The 13,292-nt window shown below is 30.3% G+C and overlaps 1 protein-coding gene across 24 annotated transcripts in view; it reads left to right on the top strand.

Annotated features, from left to right (window-relative positions):
• Positions 1-13,292, top strand: part of TRDN (triadin) — a 517,197-nt gene that overhangs the window by 417,388 nt on the left and 86,517 nt on the right. For 22 of the 24 annotated variants that reach the window (XM_051997667.1, XM_051997655.1, XM_051997656.1 and 19 more), the window contains one exon: positions 5,500-5,550. The exons of the other annotated variants lie outside the window; for them this stretch is intronic. In XM_051997667.1, coding sequence (XP_051853627.1) covers positions 5,500-5,550 — 51 coding nt within the window. The remainder of the gene's footprint in view (positions 1-5,499; positions 5,551-13,292) is intronic. 24 annotated transcript variants of the gene reach the window in all.

Genomic DNA, 13,292 nt, shown 5'->3' with positions numbered 1-13,292 from the left:
TATTCAGCCATTCTCCAATTGATGGGCATCCACTCAGTTTCCAATTTCTGGCCACTACAAAAAGGGGCTGCCACAAACATTTTGGCATATACAGGTCCCTTTCCCTTCTTTAGTATCTCTTTGGGGTATAAGCCCAGTAGTAGCACTGTTAGATCAAAGGGTATGCACAGTTTGATAACTTTTTGAGCACAGTTCCAAATTGCTCTCCAAAATGGCTGGATGTATTCACAATTCCACCAACAATGTATCAGTGTCCCTGTTTTCCCACATCCCCTCTAACATTCCGCATCATCTTTCCCTGTCATTCTAGCCAATCTGACAGGTGTGTAGTGGTATCTCAGAGTTGTCTTAATTAGCATTTCTCTGATTAATAATGACTTGGAGTTAAGCTCCTTCTTTATCCTTCTCCTCAAGCCTATAGCCTCCCTAGCAATATCCTCACTCATTATTCCAGTTCCTCTGATGCCCCTATGGGATTATGTCTACTTCTATTAAGCATGCTTAACTGAAGACAGATTTAGAGATTCCTAGTGATTTCCAGTAACCCCAATATAGTTAAGGCACAAAAATTTATAGGCACAGCTTTGATGATTCCTTAAATTTTTATTTTATTTCTTTTTGCTTTTTCATCACCTTTATTTCTGAGTATTTTCATCCCTACTCTCTACCCAGAAAGCTATTTATCTCTTGTAGCAAAGAAAAAGAGAGTGAAAAATTATAAAAGGTCAGCCAAACCAAAACTGACAGTATATATAATATTTTTAAATGATAGCCAACAACTTGCCATAGCAAAAGTCTATCTGTTTGCTATCAGTGTTATCTATATGGATGCAATTGTGGAGTAGCATGATTTCAAAAAGAATTAAAATTATAATTTATGCAAAGTAAAGTAGAAAAATAAATTGAGGTATATGAATATATGTACTGATGAGAGCATACACAAAAAGTGGCATAAAAATCTTCTTCAAGGACAAGGAGATGAGCTGATATGTAAATAAGTAGAGAGGAAAGAGGTGCATTGTTTGAGAAGTCAAGGAATTGCAGATGCTAAAAAACAACAACAACAACAACAACCAAGAGGAAGACTATAGCACATGGAACAGATGCTCTATCATTTTTAAATCACTTGGACAATAATCTTACAGCATGAAAAGTCATGAAAGAATTACAGCATGAAAAGAAAGGAAGGAGCTCACTGATAAGCTTATGAATCCATAAGAACTATCCCAGTATTTATTGGATCACAATTTGAGGTTTTACTGGTTATTTTAGTTCAATATACAATTTCTGCCAATTGCATTATATAATCTCTGTCACCAAACAATAACAACAACAAAAAACAGTTGTTTGGTGCAGAGAATACAGTGTCAGACCTGGAATCAAGAAGATGTATCTTCTTAAATTCAAATGCTGAACAACAACCACACCACCATATTTTCTGCCATTTGCAGTATGTAACTTCTGTTACCAAAAAAAAATAAAATAACATACTGTTTAAGGCACTTAGCTTACATAATTTTTTGATTTATGAAGGTCCAAAGCCAAGTTCTCATTTACATTCAAATAGTTTTAGCTTCTGGAAAATGGCCTGTCTTTTCTGGCAAAATTTTGATGATTTTTGAAAATGTATGGATTTCAAAATTGCTTTTCATTCCTTTCATATGTGTAATTAACCTTTATTTTTTTTTAAAAAAAAAAGGCATATTATGTGTTACAATATTCTAAAAGGTATAAAACATGACTTCTAAAAACTATAGGAGATTGTTTTTAAAAGCCTCTGGCCATCATGCTGTGCTCAGAAACCAAATGCAGCTGTTTTGCTTGCTATTTATTGCTGTCACCATCCACAAAGCATTTCTATTTGATTCCATTATATTTCTCTGATGTGCAGTGCTTTTATTGAGAAGAAAGAATGTTATACATATACCCAGCTCTTTGGGAATCCACCTATGTAACTCCATTGAAACTCATACCAGTGTAATTGGCTACAATTTTCAAATACAAAAACATAAATGTTATTCCATATCTTAAGGCACATTCTCCTATTGTATCAGCTCCAACATATAATGAACCAAGCACATGAGGAAATAATATTATGTCAGGCTTATAATAGTCTCTTTCCCTGGAAAGATAAGAATCCTAAAGGACAAAAACTTATATGAACCAGACAAACATCACCTATTCTTAGTAGTGTCACTGGAACTCTTATCTAATTTATTAATCTGCCAGCACAAACTACATGATTCTATATTACACTTATTTTCTAAGCTGAGGGCTAAGGATTTAACCTCTAGCAAGTACACATGACATAAAATAATTTTAGTGACCTACCTATTACATTGCCTTTGGTATTTATAGTTCTGTTAAGGCAATGCAAATGATCTCAATGCTAAACATTTGGATCTAGAAAAAATAAAAGGCTAAGAGAAATAAATATCTACTTTATAGGTTATTATGAAAAAAATGTTTCTTGAAACAATAGAAATACTGAAGAAAAGGCGTGAGGTCAAAAGAAGAAAGAATGTGTTTCAAAGAAGTAGATCAATTAATACATGAATGAAAGGGCATTTATTAAGTGCTTAGTGCAGCAATATGACTCAACGGATGGAGTGCTGGACCTGGAATCAGTTCTTCTTCCTCATTTCAAATCAAATGCTGTATCCAAAAAAAGTAAGCATATGTTTAGTGTTTTGCTGTTTAATATTTTAATTAATGACTTGAATGTACTCAAAAATAGAATCCTTATTAAATTTGTGATTGATAAAATCTTGGAGGATAACTGAAATATTTGATGACAGTGTCAGGGTGTGAAAAGATCTCAATAGGCTAGAATATTGGGTAAAGTCAAATATGTGAAACTTAAAAGGACAAAAAATGTCAAGCTCTATACTTGAGTTTTGAAATCAATTTTGCAAATGCTGGATAAAGAAAAATGGCTTCCCACCCCACTTCAAAAAAAAAAGATTTTTTAAAAAGTATATTGAACGTTCAGTAGTAATCAAAGGAGTAATATAATGGAGGAGAGGGGGAGAAGATAAACAAAGCAAAGCCTCAAGATGCCAGAATTAGGACAAAAATAATCTTACTGTACTATGCTCTGATAAAGCCGCACCTGAAGTATTGGCTTCTACTCTAATAATCACTTTGTAGCTATATAAGTTATGGGTTGCCCATGCCAACATATTAATGTATCATCTATATAGGATGTCTAAACATATAGACAGACATCTTTAAGAGAGGGATTGGTAAGTATTTCTGAAATCTTGTCTACTCCTCTCTAAGGAAAATTTTAATCCCAGCCTCAAGGGAGCAGGAGAATGGACTACAAAGTTGACTACTCTTCTCCCTGAAAAGAGGCGCTGGACTACAATTACATGTATCTGCAACCCCTTGTCCAGATATTGATGGTTAAGAGACATCAATTGAGCCAAACAAAAAGCCATTTCCATACTTACTATTCATTAAAGAAGAATGTTATCCTTAATTTATTCACCCCCAGCTTTGTCCTTTATACCAAATGCAGGTTACAAAAAAAGGTCATCACAAAGACCAAATTGTAAAATAAAATGCGTTTAACCAAAAAGATAGCAAAGAAAAATCAAAAAGTTCTATGAATTAGAATATATCAAAAAATAATAATCTCTCTAGTTGGGAGTAAAAGATCTCACCTTAAACAGAGAGATCAGCCTCTATTTTGACCAGAAGAGAAATCCCCAGTTTCTCAATCTCTCTCTGTCTCTCTTTGTCTCGCTGTCTCTTTCTCTTTGTCTCTCTGTCGCTGTCTCTTCTCTTTTCATCCCTCTCTCTCTTCCTCCTTTTTATCTCTTTTTCTTTTTTCTCATAGAAGGACTATCTAACCTCTCCAAAACTTGTCTGAAAAAACATTTGTATGTAATTTATTGTGATAGAGCAGTTATTTGGTCATGCACAGTCTTTATTTCTTAAATTTATGTATCTATATATAAATTTCAAAATCTATTTTGCTAAAGTGTCAGATAATACTAAAACCATTTGTCATTTAAAAAACCACTCTTCTTGAGAAATAAAAATGTGCACTGCCTATCTAATATAACAGGCAGATATTCAGTTTCATAATCTTAGTGTTCTTTGGATTCCTGATTCTCCCTTATAACACATATCCTATTAATATTATTTCTATTGCCACAATATCTTTTACATCAAACAGCTTCTGACTATGGGTACAACCACATTTGTGTCCAGGTCATCTTTCCTCTCACCTGTATTTTACTGTATCTTCATTGAAGCAATATTCACTAACCAAGGCTGTCTTACAAGACTTGGTTTTGAGCTCTCTTCTCTTTTTGCTCTACAGCATCTCAGTTGGTGACCTCATTAGCAAAAAATGGATTCAATGATCTCTAGGTAGATGATTCATGAGTCTATTTATTCATTCTTTATCTTTCCAGTTCCTGAAAAATAGTATTCACTCTGTCAGTCACTAAATAATTTAACTGTCTACTATTGCCAGACTTTGTGCTAAACACTGGAATTTTGTAAATATGTTGGGGATGCAAGGAAATTAGAATCTAATGCAGGAAAACTAAACAGAACAGAGAGCTTTAAAAGGACTTCCAAGTGAACAACAATAATGGAAAAGTCCAAAGAAGAGTATAGAGCAGGAACTGACAACATTTGAAGAGATAGCTGGCTTAGATCCACTTCTGAAAAGAAGACTTTTAAGTCCCTGACCCTCCAATCAAACAGAATAGATGCTTGTTAATGCTTTTTAATTGACTTGACTTGGACTATTGTGAGAACTTCTTAATAGGTCTCTCTTTTCCTATAATATCGCTAAATGTTTTTCTAAAGCAGAATGTTTAGAAAGTTACTACCCCATTCAATAAATTCTTTTGACTACCTATTATCTCTGGGATTGAATATTTATTTCTCTGTCATTTAAAGCTTGCTACAACCAGGCTACAATCTACCTTTAACAGCCTTATTATATATTTCTTTCTTGCAATCTACAACAACTTCCCATCTCTGTGCTGTTGCTCTGGCTAGCTTTAATATCCAGAATTTATTTTTACTTTCCTCTCCTAGAATTAATTGACTCTTCCCTCCCCAACTATCAGTGCCTCAAAAACTGAAAGTAACTTGTATTTATTTTGTAGGTAGGATTTCTATTTGCTTATTTATGTTCATATTGTCTTTCTTTGGGAGCAGGTATTTTTCATATTTATCACCGAATTCCCTGTACCTAGTCCAATCACTGGTATATGATAGGCACTTATTATATGATGAATTAGTATATCATAACTTATTATTTTAAATACTAATACAATATAAAATATTCAAATAATAATTTTTAATCAGAACTTTATTGTCTCATTATAAAATCCTTTAAAATTCTTATTTTTCATTCTTTTTTTATTAAATCAATAATTCATTTCTTGATACATATGTATATGTTTATATACATATATGTATGTGCACACATATAGTCTTTAGTTTCTAATAACTGTTAATTTTTTTCAGAGCCTAGTAAAAGGAAAGAAGAAAAGGCTATAATATCCCTAAAGGACAAAGGTAATGGTGTATAATAAATTGTAATACTAGATTGATTTTCTAATCCATCGCAGATTCTTCACTTAGGTATTTTATCATTTATTCCTTAATACCTGAAAACCTTAGCCTTTCTCAGTCCTCATATGCTTTTAAGCAAATATAACAAGAGTAGAATTCTTCTCTTCATCTTCCAAACTATAGCAAAGAATGCCATAAGGAAGAAAAACATTCTTTTTCCCTAAACTTTAATAGGTTCATAATGTCTTTGAAATATAACCCTAATCTATGACTATGGAGGTACCATAATACTTTCATATGATTGTAAAACTGGAAATTACCCTAAAATTATAATTTCCATTAACCTTATTATAGGAAAATAACTTGCAACAAGATATAAAGTAAATCCACATAAATCATCAGCATTCCTATATTACACAACAAAAACATGTAAATGACTATAGTAAGAGACATCCCATTTAAAATTACTCTAGAAAGTATAAAACATCTGTCAAACAAACCCAGGAACTACATGAACAAAATTATTAAAAACATTTAAATAATTAAAGAAATTAATTTTAATTTTTTCTGGGTAGGCAAGACCAATGTAATAAAAAAGAAAGTTTTTCCCTAAATTAATTTATATATTCAATGTTATCCCAATTAATTTACCAAAAACTATTTTACTGAGTTAGAAAAAATGACAAAATTCATTTGAAAGAACAAAAGACTGAAATTATCAAAGAATCTAATAAAAAAATGTAAAGAAATAAGGTTTATTAGTACCAGATCCTAAGTTATATTAAAAGGAAAAGATTATTTACAATAATCTGGTACTAGCTAAGAAATTAAAAAATGGAACAGACTAGAAATACAACTTACAGTAGCAAATGGCTATAGTAAACTTGTGGTTGACAAGTTTAAAGGTTTAAGATTTGGGTATAAAGATTTATTATTTAGTAAAAAGCAGTGAGAAAACTAAAAAAGAGCCTCACAGAAATTGGGCATAAGCCAATATCTTATAAAGTTTACCAAGATAAGATAATATTGGTCCATGTTCTTCAAATAGAGATAATACAAGAAAATCTGAAGAACATGGAACAATATCACCAATTATATTTATGGAATTGAAAGTAAATTTTGATAAAAGAGTATGGTATAAAATGGATAATTTCAAATACATTAAATTAAAAAGGGGTTATACAAATAAAATAAATGTAGCCAAGAGCAAAAGAAAGGACCAAAAGAAATTGAGGGGAAAATTTATAGACAGTTTCTCAGATAAAGGGTTCACATGTCAAATATATAAAGATGTTTGTTAAATATATGAGAACAGGAGTCATTCCCCGATTGATAAATTGTCAAAGGATATGAAGTCAATTTTCTGATGAAAACAAATAAAAATTTATAGATTTATGAAAAAAATTCTTTAAATCTTTATTAGAGAAATATATACTGAAACAACCTTGTAAAAGATTGTAAAGTCATTTTATACCTATAAGATTAGCTAAAATGTTTGAAAGGGAAAATGACAGATGTTAGAAAGGATGTAGGAAAAATAGCACACAAATTCACTGTTGCTGGAACCACCCCAACCATTTTGGAGAGCAATCTGGAATCATGCCCAAAGAATTATTAAACTGTCTATACCCTCTGACCCAGCAATACTGCTACCAATTTATTTGCAAATATAATTACAGGAAAAAAAGAAAAAGAACCTATATGTTCTAATATATTATAGCAGCTTTCTTTGTGATGACAAAAAAAATGGCTATTGTGAGATGCTCAACTGTAGGAGCAATTTGTGGTATATAATTGTGATTACTACTATGCTATAAGAAATGATCAACTTGATTTTAGAAAATCATAATGAAGTCATTTTGGCTATTACAAATACTAAAATTATCTACAAAAGACCTATGAATGGAAATGATAAATAGAAATATGCATAGAATAATTTTACATTTAGATAAATATTTGTTTCAAATGGTATTCTTCTTTAGGGCAGAAAGTGGAGGAAAGAAGCAAAAAGACAAAAAGTTATATGATAACTTTATATTTAAAAGGAACAGATAATAAATTTGTAGTTTCATGTGCAATCATCCTTTTTCTATTCTACTATATTATTGAAACTTGTTTTATTTCTTAAGTCCAGAATAAAATAAATATATGTAAAAATTTTTATTAAACCCTCAAAATATTTTTAAGAGAAAGGAACAAAATCTGCCCAGCTAATTTATAATGGCAAGCAGGATTAGAAATGAAGTCTTCTAACTCCAGTCCAGTGTTCTTTCCACTTCATTTACTGCTTTTGCTACCTTCTTGTTAAAACAGACTTTGTTGTTAGAAGATTTGCCATGGAGTAAACCTTATCCCTTACAGCATAAATATGCAAGTAGAATCCCAATGTATAAGTTACTATGTAATCAATCAAACAGAATTTACTGATTACTTAATGCTATGCTAAGCACAATATAATTTGTGTTAATCCTTTCTATGGCCTTCACAAGATATAGATTTTGCATTTCATTAACTCAATATAATGAATAGTTTACTAAATCAGTCTTAATAAAATGACTAATTCTAGTTTCATAGTCTACTTTCACAGTCTATGGTTTTTGTCATATATAACATTTTTCAGTGTTTTAAATTATAGAAATATGGCCTACATAAGTATAGATATAAGTCACAGAATCTGAGAGTTGGAAAGCACATCAGTAGTATCTAGTCTGATCCTCATTCAACATGAATTATCCCTATAGTATCTGAAGGAGATCATCAAAAAATTGAAGGAAAAATGCTTCACAATCCTTAAAGCTCTATCAAATGAGTTGCTCAATATATTTTGGAACAAAACAATCTGATTTTTTAGGGCTGTAAATCTTATTTTTTCCCCTTATTTGAGCCAAAATATACCAATTGCTATTAATTTTATTCTCTAAAACTGAGCCTAATAAAATTTAATTATATATGACAATTCTTCAAAAATTTGAAAATAGTAATTGTGTCCTTTCAAAGTCTAATTTTCTCCTCCATTCATTTCAGCTTATTTTCATATATCATGGTTTGATGTCTTTTTGCCATTTTGGTCACTCTCCTTTCAATCAGCTCTGTTTTATCAATGTCTGCCTTACACTGTGGCACTCAGAACTGAACAGCATATTTCAGATGTAACCAAGCAGAGTAATGTGTAGGTAAAACTATGGTCTCCTTCACTGCAAATGGAACAAACATTAAGTGTCTATTGTGTGGCAAAATCTGAGAAAAAACACAAATATTGCCAAACACAACTTGCTATATTACTGCTAGAGACAAAAGGAACCTTTAATATAAATCACTATTTCAAATATAAAGCATTATATCAATTGTATCTCATTATCACTATTTATAATATTGTTTCCCTCTTGTTTGCTGAAATTGAGATAGCAATGATTATGTTAGGTCAATAGCCTGATGTTATTCTTTTATGCTAAGATATAATAGACTTCTGCGCAGATAAATAAAATAGCATTTTTGTATTAATTATGTAAAAATATTGAGATACAAGTATATTTTCTGTAGATTACTAAATGAATCTTTGGAACAATTCCCATATCAGATAATCAGTGAGAGTTTTTTTTATGAGATTGATTATTTTTTATATTTTAGAAGTATTTTTATTACATTATATGTAGATTAGAGATTATAAAAACTTAGTGTTGAAGACTTTTAAAATAGGGATTAATATTTTATTTTGGTAATTGCCAGCTAGAGGTTCATCTATGATCATCTTCAAGTTTCTATACAGATGTGTTTTGTTGTTGTTTTATACTCATAATTAATTTGAGGTTTGTATTTGTAGTACAGGTATTTTTATTATATTCAATAAGTTTCTGTTTATAATTCTGGTTGCCAAGGGGTGGTAAATGTTGCAACACTGCACATTGATCTCACTGAGTAATCCATCCTAATCAATAAATAAAAGCTCCTTAAGAGAAATCTTTAAATAATTTCTAGTGGCTATAACCTGGTCCTGAATTTCCATTATAAATTCCTCCATTAATATGGTATATGTTCATATGGATGTCACCACTGTGAGCTTTTTAATTCTGCTTTTGAGATAGTCATTTCACAGACTTCATAATCATCTACTGATTTTACCATCTTTTGTCAATTATTAAGTTATTAAGAAATGTGAGCAAAAAAAATCAGTAGATGATAGCAACAACTGTGTAGAAGTGGTGGTAAGATCATAACATGGACTTTCTTTTGGAGACTTTGCTTCTAAGAATTTTAAGGTCCCATAAGACTTGTTTTGACTGCCCTATAACACTATTGACTCATATTGACTTTATATTTAACATTGGTTATTTCACAGATTTCTACAATTTTTTTTTAAATCTAATATATTATGTGAGAAAGTGTTATGTCTTTTAGTGCCTTGGGAGGATTTGATAGTAAAGACTCAACTATTGTCTGAGTCATATTGGAAATTCAATTTTTTAAGTACAATAAAAACTCTTTTTGAAGTACATATATACACATATATACATAGATGAAGACATAGATATATGAACATATATATATATATGCACCAGAAGAAGGAGAGAGGAAGATATATAATAGGGAGGTTGTGGAAAATATTGAATAAAAGTGGCAGACAGTATGATAGAGGTTACTTAATTATTGTGCTCTGAAGCAGTGTATGTCCTTATATAAAAAAGTACTCCGTAGTACATTTATATTATTATTTTGAAATTAAATAAAATTAACATTTAATGAAACCTCAGAAAATAAAAGATGTTTTCTGAAGTGTGATTGTCTCCTTGCAATAACTAAGAAATAAGAATTAATTCTGCTTGACTTCAAATAGTCAAATACCTAAATTTTTGTAAAGAAATTTATCACAATATCTGAACTATCCTTTCTCTTAGCCCTGAATTCCTCTTGTTTTTGTATTCCTGATACTAGTAATACAGATAATCTTGGGTAACATTAAATTTATCTTATATTTAATAGACTGGAATTCTCTATATTAAGAATTTTTACAATGTGTGAAATGTCTCATAGGTAAATATGTTACCAGTTTCATTACATAGTGATTGAATTAGAGTGGAAACTAATTACATTCTCCTGTATTTACTTAGGCACTAATCTATTTCCTGTGAATTCTTGATTTTCAGTAACACTATATGAATGTTAATAAACTTTTACTTGTTTAGTTAAATAACCATCAAAACTGAAAGGGTTAAATGGCTATTAGAAGAAATTCGATTCTTAGGTCATGGTAAAACTACATTACTAATTTAATATGATTAATTCAAAAATGAATGCAAGAAAAAAGAATACTCTTGCAAATATTTATTCATGGCTACCTACTACAAAACAAAATATTTTACAAAAAAAGTGAATTTGAATGTTAAATTCAAGTTTTTTTCTAGGAAACATTTTTACACATATACATATCAGAAACAATAGTGATTGATGCAGAAAACTTACTTTTTCTGTATCTACATGACAGACAGGATTTTAATTAAATAGTCAGAGTAGAAGGGGAAGGCATCTTAACTGTTGCATATGTCTTCAAAGTATATGATCATAGTTCTATTTATACCCCTTCTTTGAAACCAGTATTATCAGGACATTGACCTGAGAAATAATTTCCCATTTCTTGGCCAAGCAGAAAGTGAAAATGACTTTCCCCTTGCCCTACTTGGGTTCAAGTCATGTATCTGATCTATTCTTGTTTTGTGTGCTTTTGTAATTCATTTTTAATAAATGACGTAATTGTCTACACTATGTTCCATGTCAGAAAATTACCTACAACTATCAAATTACAGACCCCACTAATAAAAAAGATATTTATCATTTTAAAGGTACATATCTATTTTAAATTCTACAGTGTTATATAATGAAAATTATTATAGTAGTACTATCCTTAGTTCTCTTTTTTACATAGCATGTGTCTCTGACCTCTTCATCTTCTTAATTAGCTTAACACTTCAATTTGGACACCCCTACTTTTTCTTTTGTCTTTCTACATCAATATATTTAGCAAATCTACTTGATTGTCTGCTGCTCTGTTACTTTTTCATTTGACAGGCCATGGTTCCTTTATAATGTGGACCTTTTCTTAAGAAAGTTGAATTTTTAAAAGAAGATAGATCTTGCTGCATTGGAATTCAGTACTAATCAATTCATCCATGATTTACTGCATTTATTTAGTTATTGAACTTGGTTTCTTGCAGATAATCAGTCATATACCTTTCACAACGATTAGATAAATGATGGATTATTCATAATGACATGAAATTTGCATCTTATTCTAACGATTTTCACTCTTTATCAAATTATATAATCAGAGTTTAACTACTTTCATTATGAAGATAATAGTGATTGAACCATACAAGTAATAGAGCAAAAAAAAAAAAACATCATTCTGATAATGCTATTCTTGCTGTTATTGAATTTTATAAATGTGCTTACTCTTTATGACTAGAATATCAACTTCATTTTCAAATGATCTTAAATGATGATTAAACTTTTTCAGAAGACAGAAGATCTGTACTCTAGTGTTAGTAAAAAAAAAAAAGTTCTGTATCAATCCCCAAAAGAAGATTGCCCCTCAAAATCATATGCCAATTTATCAGTATATCTTAGCTTTCTTGGGAGAAACTGGCTTAACTTGCCTTACAAATATTAAAAAAAAAACTTAAACACAATGAAAATCCGAATTGATATATTGAAGATTTATTGTTGTTAATTGCTATCACCTATCCTTCATTCTCAGTGATGACCAATGAAGGAAATCACTGTATTTTTTAGTATTTCATCAGCAGTATTGACCTGAATAAGCAAAGAAAAGTACGGGTGTTTTGTATTTGGGCAGCACTGAAGGATAATCTTAATAATGCACATTCAAAAAATTATTTTCTACTTCATCAGTGCTTCCAAAATTAGCAGAGTAATTGTGGTTATATAACAATTATTACAACAGAAGAAAACCTGTAATGCAAAGTTCAAAAGAAAAAAAGATAAAGGCAAACTCAAAGGGCAGATAAAATACTCCCTATTCTAGCCATGCTTGGTTGAAAAAAAATCATCTACTAGATATCTTACCAGATGATAATTATTCATATTGTATTATGGAAGATCTAGCACTCATAATTTTAAAGCAGACTTAGATTCAAATATGTGCTGGGCTTTGATAGCTTATGGGTTGGAGAGTATATAGCTATGTTTATATCTATAGATATAAATATGTATTTCCATATCTATAGATTTATATATAGATAATTTATTCCATTACACTAAAGGCAACTGATGGGATTTGACAATTTATTAGAAAAATATTATTCCCTTAGCCCTCTTGCTGTATGAAGTTACTTTCAGTGTCCTTATGTGACTTTAGTTCTTAATTAAACTTCCTTTCTTTAGTAGGATAAATGGTATTTTACCTAGTATATGCTAATAACACTGTAAAAATTCCTTTGCAACTAGAATTCTTAAAATAAGCTTCTGGGCCTTTGTCTCAGAAATCCAAAATAAAAAGTTTATTTTTCCTTCTTTTTGTTCAAACTGCCAAATTCCACTGTGGCAACAAACATTTATTAAATCTTTCCTTTGTGGAACAAGATACCCTGGGGGATATAAAGTTTAAATATGTCCTAGCCCTTATCTTTGAGGAATTTAGAGTTTAGCAGGTGGTAAGATACACAATATTATAATAATCACTATTATTTCATTATTATCCCAGTTCTTGTATTATTGCAATGATTTTTATTATT

Source organism: Antechinus flavipes, chromosome 4 (assembly GCF_016432865.1).
Source record: "Antechinus flavipes isolate AdamAnt ecotype Samford, QLD, Australia chromosome 4, AdamAnt_v2, whole genome shotgun sequence".
NCBI lineage: Eukaryota > Metazoa > Chordata > Mammalia > Dasyuromorphia > Dasyuridae > Antechinus > Antechinus flavipes.
The sequence above is the reverse complement of the archived record's forward strand: the minus strand, read 5'-3'. Positions and strand labels throughout refer to the sequence as shown.